Raw genomic sequence first — 20,039 nt, 5'->3', positions numbered from 1 at the left:
AATCACATGTCTGAAGCCACTGATAAGCCGCACGAAGCTTAAGTTACTCAGCGGCTTTTTGACTCCCCCGCCCCTCCCCTTCCTGGAAATTAAACTCATCTTTAACCAATAACCAAAGAAATTGTTTTACACCAAGATGCAAAGGCTTCCCATTCGTGTGTTGAAAAGTGTTAAGGGTTTCTGCCGTGCTAGGTGAAAGGGAAGGAATATATATTTTGGGGGACGAATGCGTTTGCTTCCTTCAGTTACCCACTGCTTTTCTTCCCGACGGGGAGTCGAAGGGGTTTATGTAGTCCTCTTTTTCTCACAACCACCTGGGGCGGTCAGTTAAGCTTAAGATATGTGACTGGCCACCAAAGGTCACCAAACAAGATCTCTACACTCCCTCCCGCAAATAACTGTCCCATCCCAGAACTATTGAATCGAAGCTTCGGGGGTGAGCTTTAATTATTTGTTTGCATATTTTTTTAAATTCTGATTTTTTAAATCTTGTTGGAAGACGGGTTGTACATCACTCAAAGTCTGGATACGGAGAGGGGCAGTTAATGAACTGAACTGAACTGAACTGAACTGAATGAATGAATGAATGAATGAATGGAGGGAGGGAGGGAATCACAAACGCCCCATTATCGGGTCAGATATTACATGCATACACACAAAAAAGCCATTTCTGTCAGGTGGCACCTTTAAGACCAACCAAGTTTCATTCCAGGAAGGCTTAGACCAGGGGTAGTCAAACTGTGGCCCTCCAGATGTCCTTGGACTAGAATGCCCATGAGCCCTTGCCAGCAAACACTGGCTCAGTGTTGATTGGCTGAGCTCTCTTCCTGACTCAGTGTTGATTGGCTGAGCTCACTTCCTGACTCAGTGTTGATTGGCTGGGGTTTGTGAGCTCACTTCCTGACTCAGTGTTGATTGGCTGAGCTCTCTTCCTGACTCAGTGTTGATTGGTCTAAGGTCACTTCCTGACTCAGTGTTGATTGGCTGACCTCACTTCCTGACTCAGTTGATTGGCTGAGCTCTCTTCCTGACTCAGTGTTCATTGGCTGAGCTCACTTCCTAACTCAGTGTTGATTGGTCTACGGTCACTTCCTGACTCAGTGTAGATTGGCTGACCTCACTTCCTGACTCAGTGTTGATTGGCTGAGCTCTCTTCCTGACTCAGTGTTCATTGGCTGAGCTCACTTCCTAACTCAGTGTTGATTGGTCTAAGGTCACTTCCTGACTCAGTGTAGATTGGCTGACCTCACTTCCTGACTCAGTGTTGATTGACTGAGCTCTCTTCCTGACTCAGTGTTGATTGGCTGAGCTCACCTCCTGACTCAGTGTTGATTGGCTGAGCTCTCTTCCTGACTCAGTGTTGATTGGCTGAGCTCTCTTCCTGACTCAGTGTTGATTGGCTGAGCTCTCTTCCTGACTCAGTGTTGATTGGTCTAAGGTCACTTCCTGACTCAGTGTTGATTGGCTGAGCTCTCTTCCTGACTCAGTGTTGATTGGCTGGGCTCACTTCCTGACTCAGTATTGATTGGTTGAGCTCATTTCCTGACTCAGTGTTGGTTGGCTGAGCTCAGTTCCTGACTCAGTGTTGATTGGCTGAACTCACTTCCTGACTCAAACGTTGGCAGGGGCTCATGGGAATTGTAGTCCATGGACATCTGGAGTGCCGCTGTTTGACTACTCCTGGCTTAGATCTTGACTGCAACTTGCTTGGTCTTAACAGTGCCCTGGGCCCAAGTTTTGTTCTCCTGTTTCAGGCCAACATGGTCACGCCCCCCTGAGCAAATGCATATAATGCAGCCACGGTACCTCTTTTTCCAGGATGCGCGAAATCTCTCCCAGAATCCTGTCCAGAGCAGAACTTTTGTTACTGTCTTGCGCCTGAAGCTGTTTGAGAAGGTCCTTTGCCAGCCGTTGCAGCCTTTCCGCAGGAAAGAGAAAGAAAGGATAGATTAAGGACCGTAGGGGATCCCATGAGCCTTGGGGGTAACCCAACGGTGGGACGAAACTATTCTAAATCTGCCGCGGGTTTCGATCTTGGAGGTTTTGGTAATCTATGCTTCGCATCGGCGACACACGGGATGAAATTACTCAAACGTAACAATGGGGAGATGCGCAAAATAATCCCAAAGATCATTTGCTGTGCTGAAATCTAATTGTAAGTAGCATCAGAGGCGTGGCATTGTTAGAGTTTGTGAGGCTGGCCGATGGACGCACAGCGGATTGTGTGTTTGGTCTGCAGAAGGCTCCAGACTGTAGCTCTGTTGCTTTCGCTAGAACTAGAGTCTCTACTGACTTTAAGCAGACCGGAACCAGCAAACTGAGCTTCGTAAAACGTTAAGGGTAAAGCTGGACAAACGATATCAGCAAGCGTTTTGTTGTGGACGGTCACTGAAGACCTGTACGTTCTGGCTGGAGAAAGAGATGAACTGGTTTCCCCCCCTCTGAAAACACGTCTGAGACACAGAACTGGCTTTGTGGTTCCTTAGCCCCCCCCCCCCAGCCCGCTTCAGCTATAGCATGCCAATGCAGAGCCCCATGTCTGTCCTTTCAAAATAATTCCCCCCCTCCCCCTAAAATTCTTTATAAAAAGCCCCTATAGATCCAGCTTCTAGTTTCTGAAGAACAAAGGTTTTTATTTCTTGCTTCCCTTCCGACGGGAGGATCTAGAGTTACCTTCTCCTAGATTACCCCAATTGTTACAGAATTGCTTAATTTCTTGGCAGGGCAGAAGCAGAGCGCTGAATCGAGCTGTTTGTTGACTCAGAGGAGGTAATCTTATTCCCCCCCCCCCTTTCGGGAAGCACACAGGGACCGCTGTTTCCAGCCGCTGCCGGAGAAACCCCCAAGTTTAAGATTGCGGATGGGTCGGTGGGGGATGTTTATTTTATTCTGGATTCGGTCACTATCGAGAGTTTTTGACGGGGAAGGGGGGAGGATTTAATCATGGGCGTGGCCAAATGACCAATGGCATGGTCCACACAACTGCCCAGAATTTTCAAGGCTTCCAGACGAGTGTGCGTTCCTCTTTTTTTTTTACAGAGGTGACTGGGAACCATAACTTGCATTCAACATGCCCGTAATTGCTTATGTGTGCAGAACTTCACATTTAGATCTGTCGGCCACTGGGTCCCAGGGCCAAGGGCGACATCAGGGGAAAACCTCGGCCACTCTGCCCTGTTGTTTGCCTTCCAGAGGAACTGGCTGGCCCCTGGGTGAGGCAGGATGCTGGACTGGATGAACCCCTGGTCTGATCCAGCAGGGCTCTTCCGATGTCCTTATGAAGGCCTTGGCCTCTTTGCCCTGTTCTTGGCCCTCCAGAGGAACTGGCTGGCCCCTGGGTGAGGCAGGATGCTGGACTGGATGGACCACAGTACTGATCCAGCAGGGCTTTTCTCAAGTTCTTACGAAGGTGTCTCAAACCAGAGGTGCCAGGAACCAATCTTGTGACCTTTCACGTACAAATCATGCGCCCTGCAGCTGATCTACCGACCCTCCCTATCTGAAGCCCATGAAACCGAACTGTGTATCTCTTCATCCCCTCAGAGGATTTCCGGCAGCCCGGAGAACCAAAATATACTTTTACAAACAAAACCACAATGTTAACTTTATTTCTGAGAGAAGAAAAAAAATCGTTGCTGCACAGAGATTACAGCCGCTCCACAGATTACAGGCTGTAATTACTACATCCCATCCACCTTCTGTGCTTTTCCACCCGTAGGGGACTAATGCAATACTACAAAACAAAAGAGAAGGGTGCAGACAGATACTTTCAAATAATATTAATTGCACTAATAATCGTTCTCGCGTGATACATCCGCTACTTCGACTTCCGAGAGATGCACCGTCTCATTGACGCCATTTTAAGCCAAGTATTCCATGCCAAAAGTTTAAAGGTCGGGTGCTTACTTTGCTTTGTACGGAGAGTCGCAGGGGGCGTTCTTCGCTTCCATGAGGCTTTCGTATTCCTTGGCTCTAAAGAAAAAAAACAAACAGTTACATGGATGACATTCTGATGTTCCGTGTCATTCGGTTCTGTATTTCACATTCAACGAATGAGAACATCAGGACAGCCCCGCTGGATCAGACAAGCAGTCTGTCTAACCCAGCCTTTCTCAACTTATTTTACCATCAAGGAACTCCTGAACGTTCTCCGGGCTTTGAGAACCCCCAGAAGTGGTGTGATCATGTCGAACATGATTGGGAAGGATAGCTGTGTCCATGTGCACCTGGGACCCCTGCCCTTCCCACCCCCACTAGGCCCATCATTGGCCATTTGGGGGGGGGGTAGGGTTGACATGACTATATGCAGTCATATCACTCCAAAAATGTTTAACACATGTAAGAAACGCATAAAAATTCATTAACTCCCCCCCCCTAATCTGAGAAATCCTTCCAGGACTGTCAACTCCAGGGTTTCATGAAACCCTGGTTGAGAAAGCCTGACCCAGGTGCCTCAATGTTCTTCCTTCAGTGGTTATAACTGGAAGGTACTCTGCTATCTTGTTCTCTGATACGATGATGCGCCTGGGGATTAGAAAAAATAAATACTACCGATCATATTCGACGCTAACGCCCTTGGGCTTGTAGATGCTAGACATGAGTGGCTTCCATTGAAAAGCACGTCGTCTGTGCAGAGGACAGTGTTTTGTGGTTGCGAAGCAACATGGAACAACAAATGACTATCCAGCTAGCAAAATATTTGATCGCGGTGATAGCTTGTCGGGCCCCTAAGCCCCATTGGCGTCGCCACTGTGTTTCCGGTTCGGATGGCCGGATGAAGGGTCACACCAGTAAGTATTACTGTTAGTGCCGACAGAATAAGATGGGACCTCCTACTCATTCGGGTCTCATGAATGCTTGGTGACCGAACGCGATCGACCGGCGTGGCTTGCGATTTTCTGCACCCGGTCGTCTCTGAATGGCTGTTTCGCTTTAGGGAAAGCAAGCAGACGTCGGCTGTACCAACTTGTCCAGGCAATGCAAAGTATTCGAGTTTGCCCTGGCTGCCGGCCAGTGTGGTGGAGAATGAGACAGTGTTCCTTTGATACGGCTTAACTGGGCCTGGAATCAACCTGGGCCAAAAGACGCTAACTGTTGCCTGTCCATCCAGTGGAACAATGCATCAACGTCGGACAGTTTGGGCAAAACCAAGCTCAGAAGGTACCTTGCCAAGACAGGGACATTCTTGGTCCTTGCCCTACAATGAAAGATAAGAAGCCAATCCCTTTAAAAAGACTTTGTTCGAACTGCTGCATTGTTCAGACTGCACTGGGAGAACGGGGTGCAGTTCTGGAGGCCTCATTTCAAAAAGGATGTGGACAATATGGAGAAAGTGCAGACGAGAGCAATGCGGAGGATCCGGGGCCTGCCGGTCAAGCCCTATGAGGAAAGGGGGAGGAGCCTGGAGGAGGTTGAAAGGGGACGTGATTGTTCTAAGTATCTGAAAGGTTGTCACTTGGAGGAGCACAGGGAGCAGTTCAGATAAGGGCAAAAGAGATATTGGAGTAGTCAGCCCTTGTATCTGTGTAGCAACTCTGGACCTCCTGGGTGGATTCAGTTTATTAAATGCAAGTGAAGAACGGGGCTTCACGTACGACCTTGGGTAGCAGGTAGCCAAGGCTGGAACTATGGTAGAAGGTCACTTATAGAATACTGCGACCTCCAACGCTCGATGCTAAATAAAACTATCCATAACCAAGAGCCGAGCAAAAGGAAATAGTGCGGTAATCAGGTTTTGGAACATTCAAGAGGAAGTGCTCTCCTGATGAATCTGGGAGATGGAACACCCAAGACAGCTTCATTAATTCCATAAACTATTACGCACTTCTTTGGGTCATTCATATCTCCCCCAAGACAGTAGGGAACAGAAATCAATGAAGCCGGGGACGAGTGCAGACACGAGCTGCCGAAGGCTTAGGAAGTTTGTCGCTGACACAACTCTCAATTCCAGGCGGAGAGGTGGCACAGACAGGGGCTCCTGGGAATCGTAGTCCGTGAACATCTGGAGGGCCACCGTTGCCCATCCCAAGTATAGACCTATTGTGTGGCATGCGGCGTGCAGTCAGAAGATCCGAGGTTTGTCCGGAAGCCAGGCAAGGGTTATTCGGCGGTGGTTTTGCCTCCGTGTCATGACCCCTAGCGTGTCTGAAGGAACTGCCCCCCAAATCCTTGGAGGTCTCCCATTCACACACTAGCCAGGGTCAACCTTGCTTAGCTTCTGAGACCTGATGGGATCCGGAATGCCTGGCCTCTGTGGCCGATTGCAGAAGAACTATGAATCCAGGTAGCAAAGCCAAAAAAGGCCGAAGTTTGAAACCCAGGGCATCAAGGCCCCGGGTGACAAGAAGGATTCTCCCAGGAGACCCGGCTCCGGCTTGACAAGGACCTAATTACACAGTCATTATTGGTGCTCTTCGAAAACTTCCGACTTTGATGTTACCCGGAGAGAAGTGAGAGGCACTTTTTTATTCTTTGTTTGAAGGAGTGGCGGTGAACCAGACAGACACGGGGGCCTGGGCAGGGAGGGGCAGAAATATGAAAAGCTTTTAAGACCGGGATGAAAAGACTGAACTTTATCTAAGAGGGGAGAAAGGAAGGATTCAGAGAGAGAGAGAGAGAGAGACGTCGGAGAACGGCGAGCGCGGAAGTCGGTTTTCAAGTTAGCACAAAAGACGGCGGCCAGAAGTGGGGTTTTGTACATTCTGCAAATATTTACCCTCTGCCCAGGGACGTGCTCCGAGCGATCTTTTCTCCCTTAATTGCCCTTCTGATACAAGCTTGTCGTTTTTACCTCCGACGGGCCGGGCGGTGCGCCGTGCGCGGCTTGCAGGCTGACCCGAGACGCTCGGCGCAAGCTCTGTCTTCGCCTAGCTAACACCGGCTTCCTATCCAGCGAGGGGATTAAGTTCGAACTCCCCTTTTGAGAAGGAGACCTGTTTGGTCCGGGGATTTCGTCTCTTTTCTTTCTGGCGGAGGCTACAGATGACTGCTCTGGGTTCTCTTTTTTTTTTCCCCTAGCTTTTTTTTTTTTAAAGGTAAGTCTGTTTCTAAATACTTTATTCCAGACAATAATAAAAAAAACGCCATGTAATTGCAAGAAAGCCAATTCCTCACGGAACGAAAACACGATTGTTTTTGAAGAGCGGTGAGCTTAAAAGAGAGCCGGTGTGGTGCTGCAGTTAGGAATTTTGGACGCGTGTCTGGGAGACTCGGATACGAATCCCCGCTCGTTCCATGGCGTATTTGTCCAACGTTGCTTCTATGCCGCTACGGATGGCTCTTACCTGTTTAAGGTTCCGAGCTACGCCCACAGCCCTGCGATTTGCCCAATTCTCACGTATCCCAAGGGGCCTATGTATGTGTGGAAACTTGGATGTTGAGGATCTCACCTGTTACATCTTAACATGTCCACTATCTGATGAACCAAGGAAGTCTATTTGCCCCAGCAGGACAAATTGGGTTTATTTATGGTCTGACATTGAACCGTATACCTCCAGCAGAATGGCTCTTTACGCCCCTGCAGCCAAGAAAATAAGAGCCATCATGGCCATGAAAAAAAAAAGATATCATAAGACTTTTAAACCCTAAATACTGTACTTAAACTTGCAAATGGGGATTTATCTGTAAAATCTATCTATCTGTAGGGGGGGAGGAGAACAGGGTAAACGGCTTTTTTGCTCCACTCTTTATTGGAGTGTCCAAAATTTCGCAGATGTTTCTCCCTTTTTAAAGAATCTGGTTTGTCTGCCAGTCCAATATAAGCTACAGACTCTCGTGGCTGGAAAAGATCCTAAGATCATTCTTAGGATTCTTAGCAGTGGCCAATATGTCATAGAATCCTAGAGTTGGAAGAGGCCAGACAGGCCATCTAGTCCAATTCAATGCAGGATCAGCCTCAAGCTTCCATAATAATTTTCTGTCCAGCCGCTGCTGGAAGACCACCAGTGAAGGGGAGCTCCCCACCTCCTTAGGCAGCCGATTCCACTGCTGAACTACACGGACGGTGAAATTTTCTTTCCTGATATCTAGCCGATATCGGTATTCCCCCCTATGAAATTAAAGTTGACAGACAGTCAGTTCTGGACAACTTTCTGGCTAATACGGTTGTATCAATCCTTATTATCGTCTTCTTTGCTACTACTATTATCACTGGGGGTTTGGGATGCCGAATTGTCGAAGTTTAACTCTGTAGTAAGAGCGGAGAAGAAAGGACAAACGCCAGCCGCTTTTGGGAGGGAAGGCAGCGCACAAATGAAGAAGATAAACACAGAGATAGGCACGAAGGTGTCACGTTGGAAGTTCTGTGGGCAAACAAAGCCAGTGATCCTATCGGCACCAAGACCGGTGTCTTCCATTAGGAATAATTTCATTTCCATCAGCCTGCCGCTCGCAGAGATATTTTGATAGCATCACATACACGTTAATACGAAATCATTTGCTCTGCTATAGATCAGCGTCAGCAGCACCTGCCTAATGGCGCCGGGTGATAAATATTGTTAATACGCGCCAGGAAATTTCTTTAAGAGAACAGATAATCTTACTGATTACAGCCTGTCCCTTCTGTCACCTCTGCCGCTGTTGACGGCTCAATTTTGATTTAAGATTGCAGATGTCGGCCAGTGATAAAAAGCCATTTAGCGCGTTCTGAAGGCTTTTGGCCGTTTTCACATCTCACAAATTTCCTGGTGCCTGAAAATCACGTACGAATTTGGGAGTCCTTTAGCTGGACAAGTCTCACGTTGGGCCGGCGTTAAAATTAAAGGTCCGGTTCGGACAATCCTCCAAAAGAGCGATGAGGAGAGTCTCTTTATTCCAACCCTAAAATGTTAGATGGATTAAGAGGAGGATTAAGAGCATTTTGGTCTTTGACCTTTCACCTGACATCTTTAAACCTAAAAAAGTGACCAAATGAGCAATTTCCAACAACGGCGAGATGGAACAACTGAGATAAGTTCTCAGGCATGTAACAGCTTGTGCCATACCAGGGGGCACTTCAAACGGAGAGACACAATGTTTTATTGATTATAACTTCCTTAATATGATCGGGGTACGGACAAACACTCTCCTAAGCGTCGGGAACCAGTGTGCAGTGGTGGCGAAGAGGTGGGGCTAGGATCTGGGAAACGCAGGTTCGAATCCCCACTTGCTCCACGGGTGACCTTGCTGGGTGACCTCGGGCCGGTCACATGCTCTCAGCCTCACCTACCTCACAAGGTTGTTGTGGGGATAAAACAGAAGAGAGGAGAATGATGGAAGCCGCTTTGGGTTCCCCCTGGGGAGAAAGGGGTGTGCGTGTGTAAGGAATAAATAAAGGGATCAACCTACAAGGCTTCATGACGTCTGGCAGCATCGAGTGCTAAGGCAGAAAAGCCGTATGTGAATCTCCAAAAATGATAGCCTGTATCTTAGTAGCTCCCCCTCTCGATGAAGACCAAAAGCACTGGCTGCTCTCCGAAAACAGCAGACTGGCAAAAACTCCTAATTGCAGACTGTATGTTGCAGGTGAGATTGGAATGTGGAGATGTTCCCCAAATCTTCCTCTTGTGGGATTTCCTCGCAGGTCCCTAAATTGTTATTTATTCCAAAACATCCCAGGCATATTCCCTCTGTCGGGGCTATACTTTGCTGTCCTGCAAAGTCTTCTGGAATGTAAATACGCCCACGGACGCCATCTTGAACGCTGCCTAGCAACCCCCAAATCCTTCCTAACGCGCTCAACTATCGCGACGCCGTTGTGTGATTTTCGCTAAGCCCGTTCGCCGCCGCCCGGCAGAGAGAGAAAGGATGAAAGGGGGGAGAGAAATGGAAGTAAATTAAAAAGGCAAGGGGGATATCGGCGGCATTAAACGCAACTTAAGGAAAAACACACCCAGCAATCACCGAGGCCGTGCCAATAAAGTTACCCAGCTGGGTTTCGCATCGAGCCCTTTTGACTATTAAAACACTGCGGCAATATTTCATCGCTCCTAATGGGTCTCAAGGATGGCGAAAGGAGCCCAGCGAAAAGGGAGTCATTTAAAGAACAACAGTATCAATGACAAATTACACTGCAGAGCCGATAAGCTCCAACGGGGGGCACCGTGGGGCCGAGATGTGAGCCGGGCCTCCTTGGGTATCAGATCCGTGGGATGTCACATTTTCGGTCCCGTGATGAACGGCGGGTCTGACAGCTCGCTTGCCCGTCCTGAGATATTTCTAACTTTGGCCGTGTTGCGCGTCAGGCGACAAAATTGATGGCCCTCGGCCGGGGAAGGGGGGAGAGCTGACGGGCCGGCCGGCCGGGCTTCTATTTGTTGATTACTATTGATTTTCTTGGGAGACTTCATTTCAAAATCAATAGCCGGGAAGAAAAATAGGCCCGGTTTACACATACTTAAACATGCCATTGTATGCGAGAAGGGGCTATGGTTTTGGCAAGAGTTCTGGCGTCCAATTACGGGGAAAGCTCTTAACAGGTGAAAGCCGGGGCTGCCGATCGATATTCCCTTTTCTTCCTCAATCAGAGAAAGTGGCCATAAATTAGGCGCATCGGTGTTATTTTCAAAGATGTTCCCAAAAGCAAATAACTTTAAAGTTACAAAAAAAAAAAAAAAGGAAAAAGATTTTCATAGGTTTTTTTTTTTTTCTTCCGAGGGGCGGGGGGGGGATGAAGGACGAAAGAAAAAGAAGAAAAAATGGTTTCGCTACCTTGAGCTCATTCGGGTCTTCAGTTTCTTGGCCTTCTTTTTCGTCTTCTGGCGCTCCTCGCTGTCTTTTGAGGGTTCCGTGGGGACCGAGCTTTCCACGACGATATCCACGATGTACTTCTTTAGCGACAGGTGCTCCTGCGGGAGGGCAAATGGCTTATTTTGTCATTTTTCTCCTGCTTTGATGACACTACCTCCGCCTCACGGAATTTAGGGGTGGTTTACCATTAAAAATAAAAATAAAACACAAGACTCAAGGCAGCATAATGCGCTGGCATGCAACAATAAAGGAAATAAGCCACAAGCTGTTATTTCTAGATAATAAAGAAGTGCACGGTGACACAGGGGTTGTCTTGTCTGTGTATATTATACAAGAGAAACGCTGGAACCACCGCGAGGTCGCTACTGTGATCTCAGGGCTAAGACACACTAAAAGCAATGAGCAAGCTTTTGAGTTACACAGAACTCTCCCTCAGGTTGGCGTTTTAAAAAAGACAAGAAAATGCCGGACTGGGTAAGATGAGTCCTATGAAACCATCTAGTTGCTGAAATGCTAAGCCCTGGTCCCCATATCATTTGGGGTTTTTACAGGGCTTAATCCACCATGCTGCAGGCAGGCAGGAGAGAGGAAGAGATTTCTGAAGCAGCAGCAGGAAACAGGAATTTGTCTCTAAGGGACTCAGACGGTGTCGGAGAGCTCAGAAAGGTGAGACAATGTTCCTGTCTATCTCACGGACTCTATGGTAAGGAATCTTCCGTGCAAGAGGCATCCCTCAACTTCCAACCACCACCAACATCACCTGGGGCCCCTCCCCTTCCTACCCCCTCCAGGCCCATCATTGGCCATTTTGGGAGGGACGGGCGGGTTGACATAACCATATATGGTCGTATCAACCGATAAACGTTTAACAAATTTTACATCTCTACATAAATGACCTCCCACCCATTCAGGAAACCCTTCCATGAAACCCTGGTTGAGAAAGTCTGCTCTAACCACTCTACCACCACACCAGCCCATAGGACAAAGCGTACCCCCCTGGCCTGCCGTCCCAGAGCCCATTTGGGATCCCAAGGAAAGAGTTAAGCGACAAAACGTGCGCCTTTCCCTTAGCTTGTCAACCCCTTAGCTTGTCTGCCTCTGTGCCATTTCGTCCGACGGCAGAAGGAAGGTGGCTTTCACCCACCCTGTGAAAGGTCTCCCTTCATGTGTGCCTTCAAATATAAGGTGACACTTCATCCTCTTATGCCAACTCATGGCCAACTCTCTCAGGTAGTAAGGAAGGATGAACCCGGCACCTCCTCTGATCTCATCGGCGACTTAACAGATGTCTTTATCAGCGACTATACGAATTCCACGCATTCATGCCTTCACCTTTCTCTGAGCGGGAGGGAGGGGGGAAGACAGGCCTGAGCTGTCATCATGCGCAACACGGCATCGGCTGCGGGATGCGCCATGCACGGCGACTCGGGTGTCCTCCCCCCCCCCCTGAAAAGAGGTTTTCCCAGAGGTTTCGGCTTTCGGGTTAATCTTCGGCTCCATCTTTGGGAGGCATCAAAATCGTAATAACATGTTTTGTGACCACTCGGCTGTCACTCCGGCAAAGGCCGGATCAAAGCGCAGGATTAGTGCGGGGGCCGGGCCTGATATCTAAGGGGCGAGGGAAGAGCTTCCACCGGCAGATCGGGAAGGGATCGGATGTCAAAAGGACATTACAAAGGCTGCGGATTGCTGCGCCGTGCCATGTGTGTACGTTTCTGATAATTGCAGGCGGCGATGAAATCTGCAAAATTTGCCTGGGTTTAAGGCTGGAGACCACCGAATGCCAACGGGTAACTTATAATAAACGCTGAGAGTCAGAAGCTTGTATATCAGCATTTCTGGGCCTCGCAAAACGATATTCTGTGAACTGCTCTGATCTTACTTGCGCAAAAAGAAAATATTTTGAAGAAGAGAGCTTCACTTAATGAGTACTTTCCGCTGAAGGCTAAGGACTGGCACCTGAACAAGGTTAGCTTCATCTTACAGCCCTGATTGCCCTTGAGCTTCTGAAGAAGCAGAAACACAAGGAATGGCCACTGGTGCTAAGTAACATGAACACATGAAACTGTCTTCTAATGAATCACACCCTTGGCCCATCAAAGTCCCTCTTCAGATTGGCAGCAGCTTTCCAGGGTCTCAGTCAGGGGGTTTTCATATCACCTACTACATCATCCTTTCAACTGGAGATGCCGGGGATTGAACCTGGGACTTTCTGCCTGCCAAGCAGAGGCTCTGCCCCTGAGCCAGGGTCCCAGATCAAGGCCTTCCCCATCCCCTCCTGCCTGGTCCTTTAACTGGAGATGCCGGGGATTGAACCTGGGACCTTCTGCCTGCCAAGCAGAGGCTCTGCCCCTGAGCCAGGGTCCCAGATCATGGTTTTGGGTTAAATGAAATATGATTTATGAGATGAGATGAGACATCCCCAAGGGAAGACCCTTGTTGCTCTGTCCTAGGGACTCTGAACAAAGGGTTTTTTAAAAAACACATTTTATTTGTTGCACGGTTTGGAAATTTCGCAATCCAGCTCTGCTGCCTTGCACATCCTGCACGTATTATACTGCTTTTAGTGCACTGATCATCTTGCAGTCCACTTTTATTCCCTGCCGTGTCTCATGCTGTTCCGACTGCCTTTTTTTAAAAGCGTGAGCTGCCTTTAATCTCGGCGAGACGGCCCACCAGCGGAGCGAATACAGATAACCTTTTGCCATCGGGATTTTCCGGTAATCCGAGGCAAGCGGACCGCGCCGGTCCTAGTGGCGGCTTGAAAGAAAGAAAAGAGACCCGAAAACTTTGGGGGCGAGGTTTCTATTCACGGAAGCTTTCTGTTCGGACATGCAGCCGTTATTCCGGCTGAGCTCACAACAAAACGTGTCAAAGATCAAGTGTACGTTCTCTCGAGTGTCAAGTGCAGAAGGCCAAAGGTGACGTTTTATTAGGTCAGGGGTGGCATAAATAAAATCCTATCCGTCAAAAGGAGAAGGGGCCATTTACCATGGAAACGTCAGACATGACAAGTAATAAGTTTAAGTGTGTTCACTGCAGGGACCTCCACTGATTAAATACAAAACAAGACCCCCCCGACAAGTGGAAACCTTACTCAAACAAGACGTAATTTTCAAAAACACAGGTAGAAATAAGTCCCCGAGTCCTTTGTGTTTCCTTTGGAGACTCGCGCAAATACAGCCCTTTGCACGGAACGAAATAAATAGATCAAATAGTTCCATCGCGGTTAGGCCCGCTGGTATTTTATAAACGGCCCGAAAAAATACCCCATGAAAACTGAAATTTCGGTGAACTGGGCAGCGAGGGCAGGGGCTCCCAGCATGGTGCCTGTCCATATCTTCCTGGTGCCCACCTTCGGTGGTCCGTGCAGGGGCAGAAAGGCGGGATACAAATTTTGGAATAACTACATAAATAAGCCAATCGGATCGCTCTTTCCCAGTTGTGCATCTTAAGCAAAAAGAGGCAGCCAAATTTTGCGTCTCGGCGAGAAAGACTATTTAAAAAGCAAATAAATACATGACGGTTGGGATCACACTGTGGTCTTCCAAAATCGTAATTTGCTTTACCAAGTTTCCCCCCCCCCCAAAAAAAAATTGTGTGTTACTGCATTGACTTATGCACTGGAAAATATTTCAGCTTAGATAGCGTTAAGGAAACTGCGAAGAGAACGCAGAGGGTGATTTTGTTAAAGCACGTACCACTTCTTCGTCCGACAGCTCCCGCCCTTGAATGCTGCTGTTCTCCCTCACCGCTTGTTGATGCTTTTTCCCTTTAATATGGCTGAAAAGATAGACCTCTGAGGAAATCTAGGGGAAAAAACACAGCACAATCGATTACTCTCAGCTTATGATCGCCAAATAAATAAATCGAACGTCGGCCAAAGAGGGCAATAAGTAAAGCCACAATCTCATCAGGCAAGCTTGGTCTTTAAATGTGACAATACTAAGGAAAATCAGGGTTGTCATGCAATGGAAGGTGATATTCAACAACTTCTGTTTGTCTGTTTCCTTGAAAAACCCTATGGCAGTGGTCCTCAGACATTTTTAGCCTCTGGGCGCCTTCGGAATTCTGATATGGCATGGTGGGCAGGCACAAAATGGTCGCCACAGGAAGCAGAGCCCGCCACAAAATGGCCGCCACAGGAAGCAGAGCTAGCCATAAAATGGCCGCCACCAGAGCAGAACCAGCCACAAAATGGCCACCACAGGAAGCAGAGCTAGCCATAAAATGGCCGCCACCAGAGCAGAACCAGCCACAAAATGGCCACCACAGGAAGCAGAGCCCTCCACAAAATGGCTGCCACAACTTACCTTCAGTCACACCGTGAAGAAAGCAAAGTTCTAAAAAATCCAGGCCATCGAATCCCCAATGGCCAATCAGAAGCTGGGCAAAAGTCCTATTTGCCCCTGGCCCACTTTCTAAAAACACTTGGCTCCCCAGGGTGTCAGGTAAGAGATATCACCAGATTCTTTTTAAAGTGGAGATGCCGGGGACTGAACTTGGCCCCTTCGGCATGCAAAGCAGAGGCCCTACCACTAAGCCACGGCCCTCCCTCCTTTCTCCAACATTCCATGTATCCCTAAAATCACAGTATCGAAAACCCTACATCCTCCCCCCGTGACAGTGACCTTACCAAGACGTTGCACAAGGAACACTGCTTCTTCCGCTCATACGGTGTCAGTTTGGGGGCATAGTCAGTATTCGCGTGTCTTCCACTGCTCAGTTCGGCAGCTTTTTCTTTCCTCTGCTCGATCTGCTCCATGTGTCTTCGGATGCTCTCATCATGCTGGGTGCAGGAGGAGGAACCCAAATCAGAACACCGGAGTGACAAAAAGTAGGACCGCTACAGTGCTGTGCTCGACTTGGGGTCAAATACCGGTACCGGAAATGATGAATTTGCAAAAATCCTAGAACTAACTAATCAAGTTATTTCATTTTTTTAAAGTCACCGTTCAAAGGGTACCCAAATGGTTCCCTTGGGTTCGTATGTCCCGCTTCCTTCTCCGTTGCAAGCCCCGCTCCCCCTGGGTCGCAAGCCCTGCTCCCCCTGGGTAACTTGCCCCGCTCCCCGTGGGTCACAAGTCCCGCTCCCTCTGAGTTGCAACTTCAGTTTACAAATGTATCAGAAAGGATAAAAACAATTGAAATTAAAAGCCAGAGAAACTCCAACAACTATGTAAGATCAGAAAGTTGGATTACTGTTTAGTACAGTTTTCTGGCAATTTTCATCCACCTTGGTGCTAAACAGCTCTAGACTGTCCCCTGAGACAATCACTTTGTTTGATCTTATCGTCTCTCCGACTAACCTTCAGCTGAATCTTCTTCTGGAGTTCTTCCATGGCCTCCTGCTGGGCGGCGGTCAGAGCCGCTAGCCTCTCCTCGCGATCTCTGCCGAAATAAGAAACTCCGTGTGAAAAAGCGGAATTCAAAGAACCGATTCGTACCAGGTCTAAACCAATGGCCTGTGGTTTGCTTGCAGATTTTGTTCTTTTAAAGCAAGGGAACATATCAATTCCAAAAAATAGTCCACTTGACCAATTTGGGATTCGCCCGCCACCTCCGTGCGTGACCTGCTGAGATTGTCAGCAGAGTTTAAATACGCTAAGGAGCGGAGCACCACAGACTGACCTTCAGTTTGCAAGACCTGCGAATGGCTGCTAATGGTAAAAAAGTTTTGGAGAATGTTAATTCATAGCTGAGCCCTTAAGTTGGGAGTGACTTGAGGGGAACTTAATATACACGCTCCTCCATATACCACCTCTTTTAACGGATCAGAAAGGGCTTCAGGGACGAAGAGCAACAATATGATAAACTACTGAACCCAGGTCGTTTTTATTTTAGTCACAGAAGAAAGGACCGATGGATGGATGGACGGATGAAATAGTGGCCATCTCCTAACTTTTACACTGAGGCTGCATGAACAGAGGCAGCTAAGAGCTGCAAATTTCTGCATGCTTGTTCTTTGAAGTTCAAGCAGTTCAGAAATCACGCATGAGACATTTCCAAGAATTGGATGTGAAGCATCATCAGGGCGGAAGAAATCAGAGTTGGCAGCTTCACGGATTTTAATCCTTTCGTAACAGGGCCTTAATTGTCACTACGGAGGTGTGAAATTTTCGGTTATTTATGTCGTGCTGGGGGAAAAGAACAGCAAGGGCACGCATTCAGGGACATTCCCCTCACCCCAAAAGTGGGGACGTAATTCCCAACGGGGCAGAATTCTTCCAAACGGTTAGCGCTCGTCCTAGCCTGGCTGCGTGCTGTTCCCGGCTCCGAAGTACCGAGTGGAATTTTCTCCATGAAAACCCCTCCTCAGTGGGGCTGCAGCAAGCTAAGGACCTGGCTACTGGATCGAGCCTTCAGAGGGCCAGGCTAGCCATGGCCCCCAGCATTCCCTGGGGCTGTGGACACGCCCATGCCATTAATGACGAACACACCCACCGAGGGCTCTCTGTTCTCCTGCGACTGCTCTCCGTGCGATCAACCCGAAAGGCACTAAGGGGCCCCGATCCTGCGCATGGAAAAACATGGGGGGGTGCTCCCGATTTCCCCCACAGCTCTCTAGGTGACTCTCGCGATGTGCGCAGATGCAGCCTTGTGCGCGAGGCTGGATGGAACCCCAAGAGATCTGACTCACAATCGGATCACAAACGTGATTGGTCTGGGGTGCTCTGTTTTGTGAGGTCACCGGCCGGCCGCCCCCGGCCTTGGCTGTTATCTGAAGCAAGCGCTTGTACATAGGCGAAGCAAGTCTTTCTGAACAGCCTTCAAGGGATGACCCCTCGGAGGGATCATTACAGTAGTCCAGAACTTCACTGTAAAGTCACACATTTCTGTTAACCGTCATGATCTGAGCCCTTGCCCGGATAGCCCAGGCATGCCCAATCTTGGACGCTAATCAGGGTTGACCCTGGCTAGTATTTGGATGGGGGGGGGCTCTAAGGATTTGGGGGGTAGTGCCTCCAAAGAACATGAGGGGTCGTGACATGAGGGCGGGAAATGGCAAGCCACCTCCAAAGGTCCCTTGCCTGCTAAACAATAATAACCATGCTCCAAGACTGGCTTTCATTTTGGCTAACCCCAGAAATCTGTATTCTGGACCAAGTGATAACTTCGGAACAGCCTCCAAGGGCAAGCCCCGAGCAGGGCACATTGCAGTAGTCCAGCCTTTTGAATAAATTTCTAAACCCAAGTCTATCTGTTAACCATCATGAGCCGCATAAGGAGTCACTGTAGCAAAGCCCGAAAGGTGGGAGGAAGCTACCTGGCCCTTTCACGGGCGGCGTCTTCGCGGGCTCGCTCCTTCTCCTGACGCTGCTGCTCGATCCGAGCTTCTTGCTCTTTCCTTCTCATGAGCAGCTCCTCCACCCGGGCTTGCCGTTCGGCTTCCAAAGCTCTTTTCCGTTCCTGAAGAGAAAGAATTAATCTTTGGTTCTTAAGGTTTCAATGACATGGAGAGATCTGTCGGGATCCAGCAGCCCGTGGACGGAGCGTTTGAGGAGGGGTGGGGCGGGGTGAGGCAGGCCAGGAGGCCAACCTTGGTACTGTCCTTATATTTTTGCAGATCACCTACCGCCTGCTTGCGGCCCGGCTGCGTACCTGAACAGCTTCGTCACGAGCTTGCTTCTCTTCCTGCCTTCGCTGGCGCTCCTCCTGCAGTTCGTTCAGCCTCTGCTCGTACTCTTTGAGCTTGGACAGGACATCGTGGCGCTTATTCTGCGCCTCCAGCGTGTTTATAAAGGCGATCTCGTTGACCTGCCGTTAAACCAGAGTCCGAAGACGAGAAACGAGGAGTTAAATGGCTACCTCCCCGGCCAAGCGCCGGACGTGCCACGCAAACCTTCCGGAAACAATCACCATTAAACAGAAGGCTGTGCGTGAAAACTGATTCAGTTGCCTTTTTCTCTTCTGCGCTGCGCTCGGAAACAACAATCTAACCACTTGGCCGGACCCTGACATGGACAGCCGATCTCCTTGGGCCAGTCACATGCTCCCAAGTGGATGGGCCATTGGCCTGATCCAACATGGCTTCTCTTCTGTTCTTTTGACAGGGGCAGGGATGTTCTGTCTTCTTGGTGCTTTGGGGGGGGGGGGGACAGTGGGAGGGATTCTGGTGTTCTGGCCCCACTGGTGGACCCGGGTTTTGACTACAGTGTGACACAGAGGGTTGGGCTGGATGGGCCCTTTGGCCTGACACAACATGGTTCCTCTTATCCTCATAAAGCTCTGAACATGAACCGTCAAGGAATTAAAAAAAGAGATATAGCATGAAACTTATTGAAAGGAAGAATGAGCCAGAGATTTTTTTTAACACGTTGTTCGATTTTACTGGGGCTGTCAGAGAGGGGGGAAAAAACAACAACAAAACGACCGACAGAACGCTAAGTGGCCAAACGGGGAGCCAGGTTTCTGAAATCTTGTTTACCCAGCGGAACACATTTACAGAATGGATTTTGCGGCTCAGCGAACACCCCAGCGGTGGGACTTTAATCCGTAAAAAGGACAGTGGCGGAAGACGTGGCCTTTGCCTCCCCCTCCGCCAGCGAGCCGCCGCTTCTGACCCAATTAATCTCTGGTCTCCGTCAGGCCGGGGACGACCAATTTCCGCCCCTTGAACGTATGCAAGACGCATCTGCTGGGCTGGGCATTAGGGGACGTTATTTAATTAACATGCTTACAGGGGTCACGTGGGTTTAACCGAATAACAAAGATAAACCTTATTAGGAAACCACCTCCATATTAGCTGACAGATTCAGCCTGTTGGCACGAACGAACTAAGCCAATTCTGCTTTCCTCGGGAGATTTGGGAACGATGGACTTGTTTTGTCCAAAGCTCAGGGATAGCACTCTTCTGCGTGCAGGGGCACTGGGTGGTTTCCTGCTTATGGCTCAAAGTCCAGGGAAATGTGTGAACGAAGGACAGCTGGCTTTTTGTCCCCTGCTGTTTACTACTCATGGGAGTCTCAAAGCACTACCCTTCTTCCTCCCACAACAGACACCCTGTGAGGCAGGTAAGGCTGACAGAGCTCTGAGAGAATTACGCCTGGCCCAAGGGCACTCATTGGTCTGACCCAGCAGGGCTCTTTTGATGTTCTTTGGAAGGCCTCGGCCTCTCTGTCCTGTTGTTGGCCCTCCAGTGGAACTGGCTGGCCACTGGGTGAGATGGGAGGCTGGACAGATAAGATTATTGTTCTGATTCAACAGGGCTTATGTTCTTAACCATGTGGGACAAGGGGTGTGTAATTCTTTTCCGGGGAAATCAACCTCCCCTCCAGCAGGTCTTGCGCTGAATCAGATCTCAGTCCATCAGA

General features: G+C 49.0%; 1 protein-coding gene across 5 annotated transcripts in view; it reads right to left on the bottom strand.

Annotated features, from left to right (window-relative positions):
* Positions 1-20,039, bottom strand: part of SCAPER (S-phase cyclin A associated protein in the ER) — a 121,594-nt gene that overhangs the window by 52,237 nt on the left and 49,318 nt on the right. For all 5 annotated transcript variants that reach the window (XM_077318168.1, XM_077318169.1, XM_077318166.1 and 2 more), the window contains 8 exons: positions 18,328-18,483; positions 17,993-18,135; positions 16,035-16,116; positions 15,362-15,514; positions 14,427-14,534; positions 10,687-10,823; positions 3,907-3,972; positions 1,807-1,918 (listed from right to left, as the gene is read on the bottom strand). In XM_077318168.1, the coding sequence (XP_077174283.1) occupies positions 1,807-1,918; positions 3,907-3,972; positions 10,687-10,823; positions 14,427-14,534; positions 15,362-15,514; positions 16,035-16,116; positions 17,993-18,135; positions 18,328-18,483 (957 nt within the window). The remainder of the gene's footprint in view (positions 1-1,806; positions 1,919-3,906; positions 3,973-10,686; positions 10,824-14,426; positions 14,535-15,361; positions 15,515-16,034; positions 16,117-17,992; positions 18,136-18,327; positions 18,484-20,039) is intronic.

The sequence above is a fragment of the Paroedura picta genome, chromosome 18 (genome assembly GCF_049243985.1).
Source record: "Paroedura picta isolate Pp20150507F chromosome 18, Ppicta_v3.0, whole genome shotgun sequence".
NCBI classification, from domain to species: Eukaryota; Metazoa; Chordata; class Lepidosauria; order Squamata; family Gekkonidae; genus Paroedura; species Paroedura picta.
The sequence above is the reverse complement of the archived record's forward strand: the minus strand, read 5'-3'. Positions and strand labels throughout refer to the sequence as shown.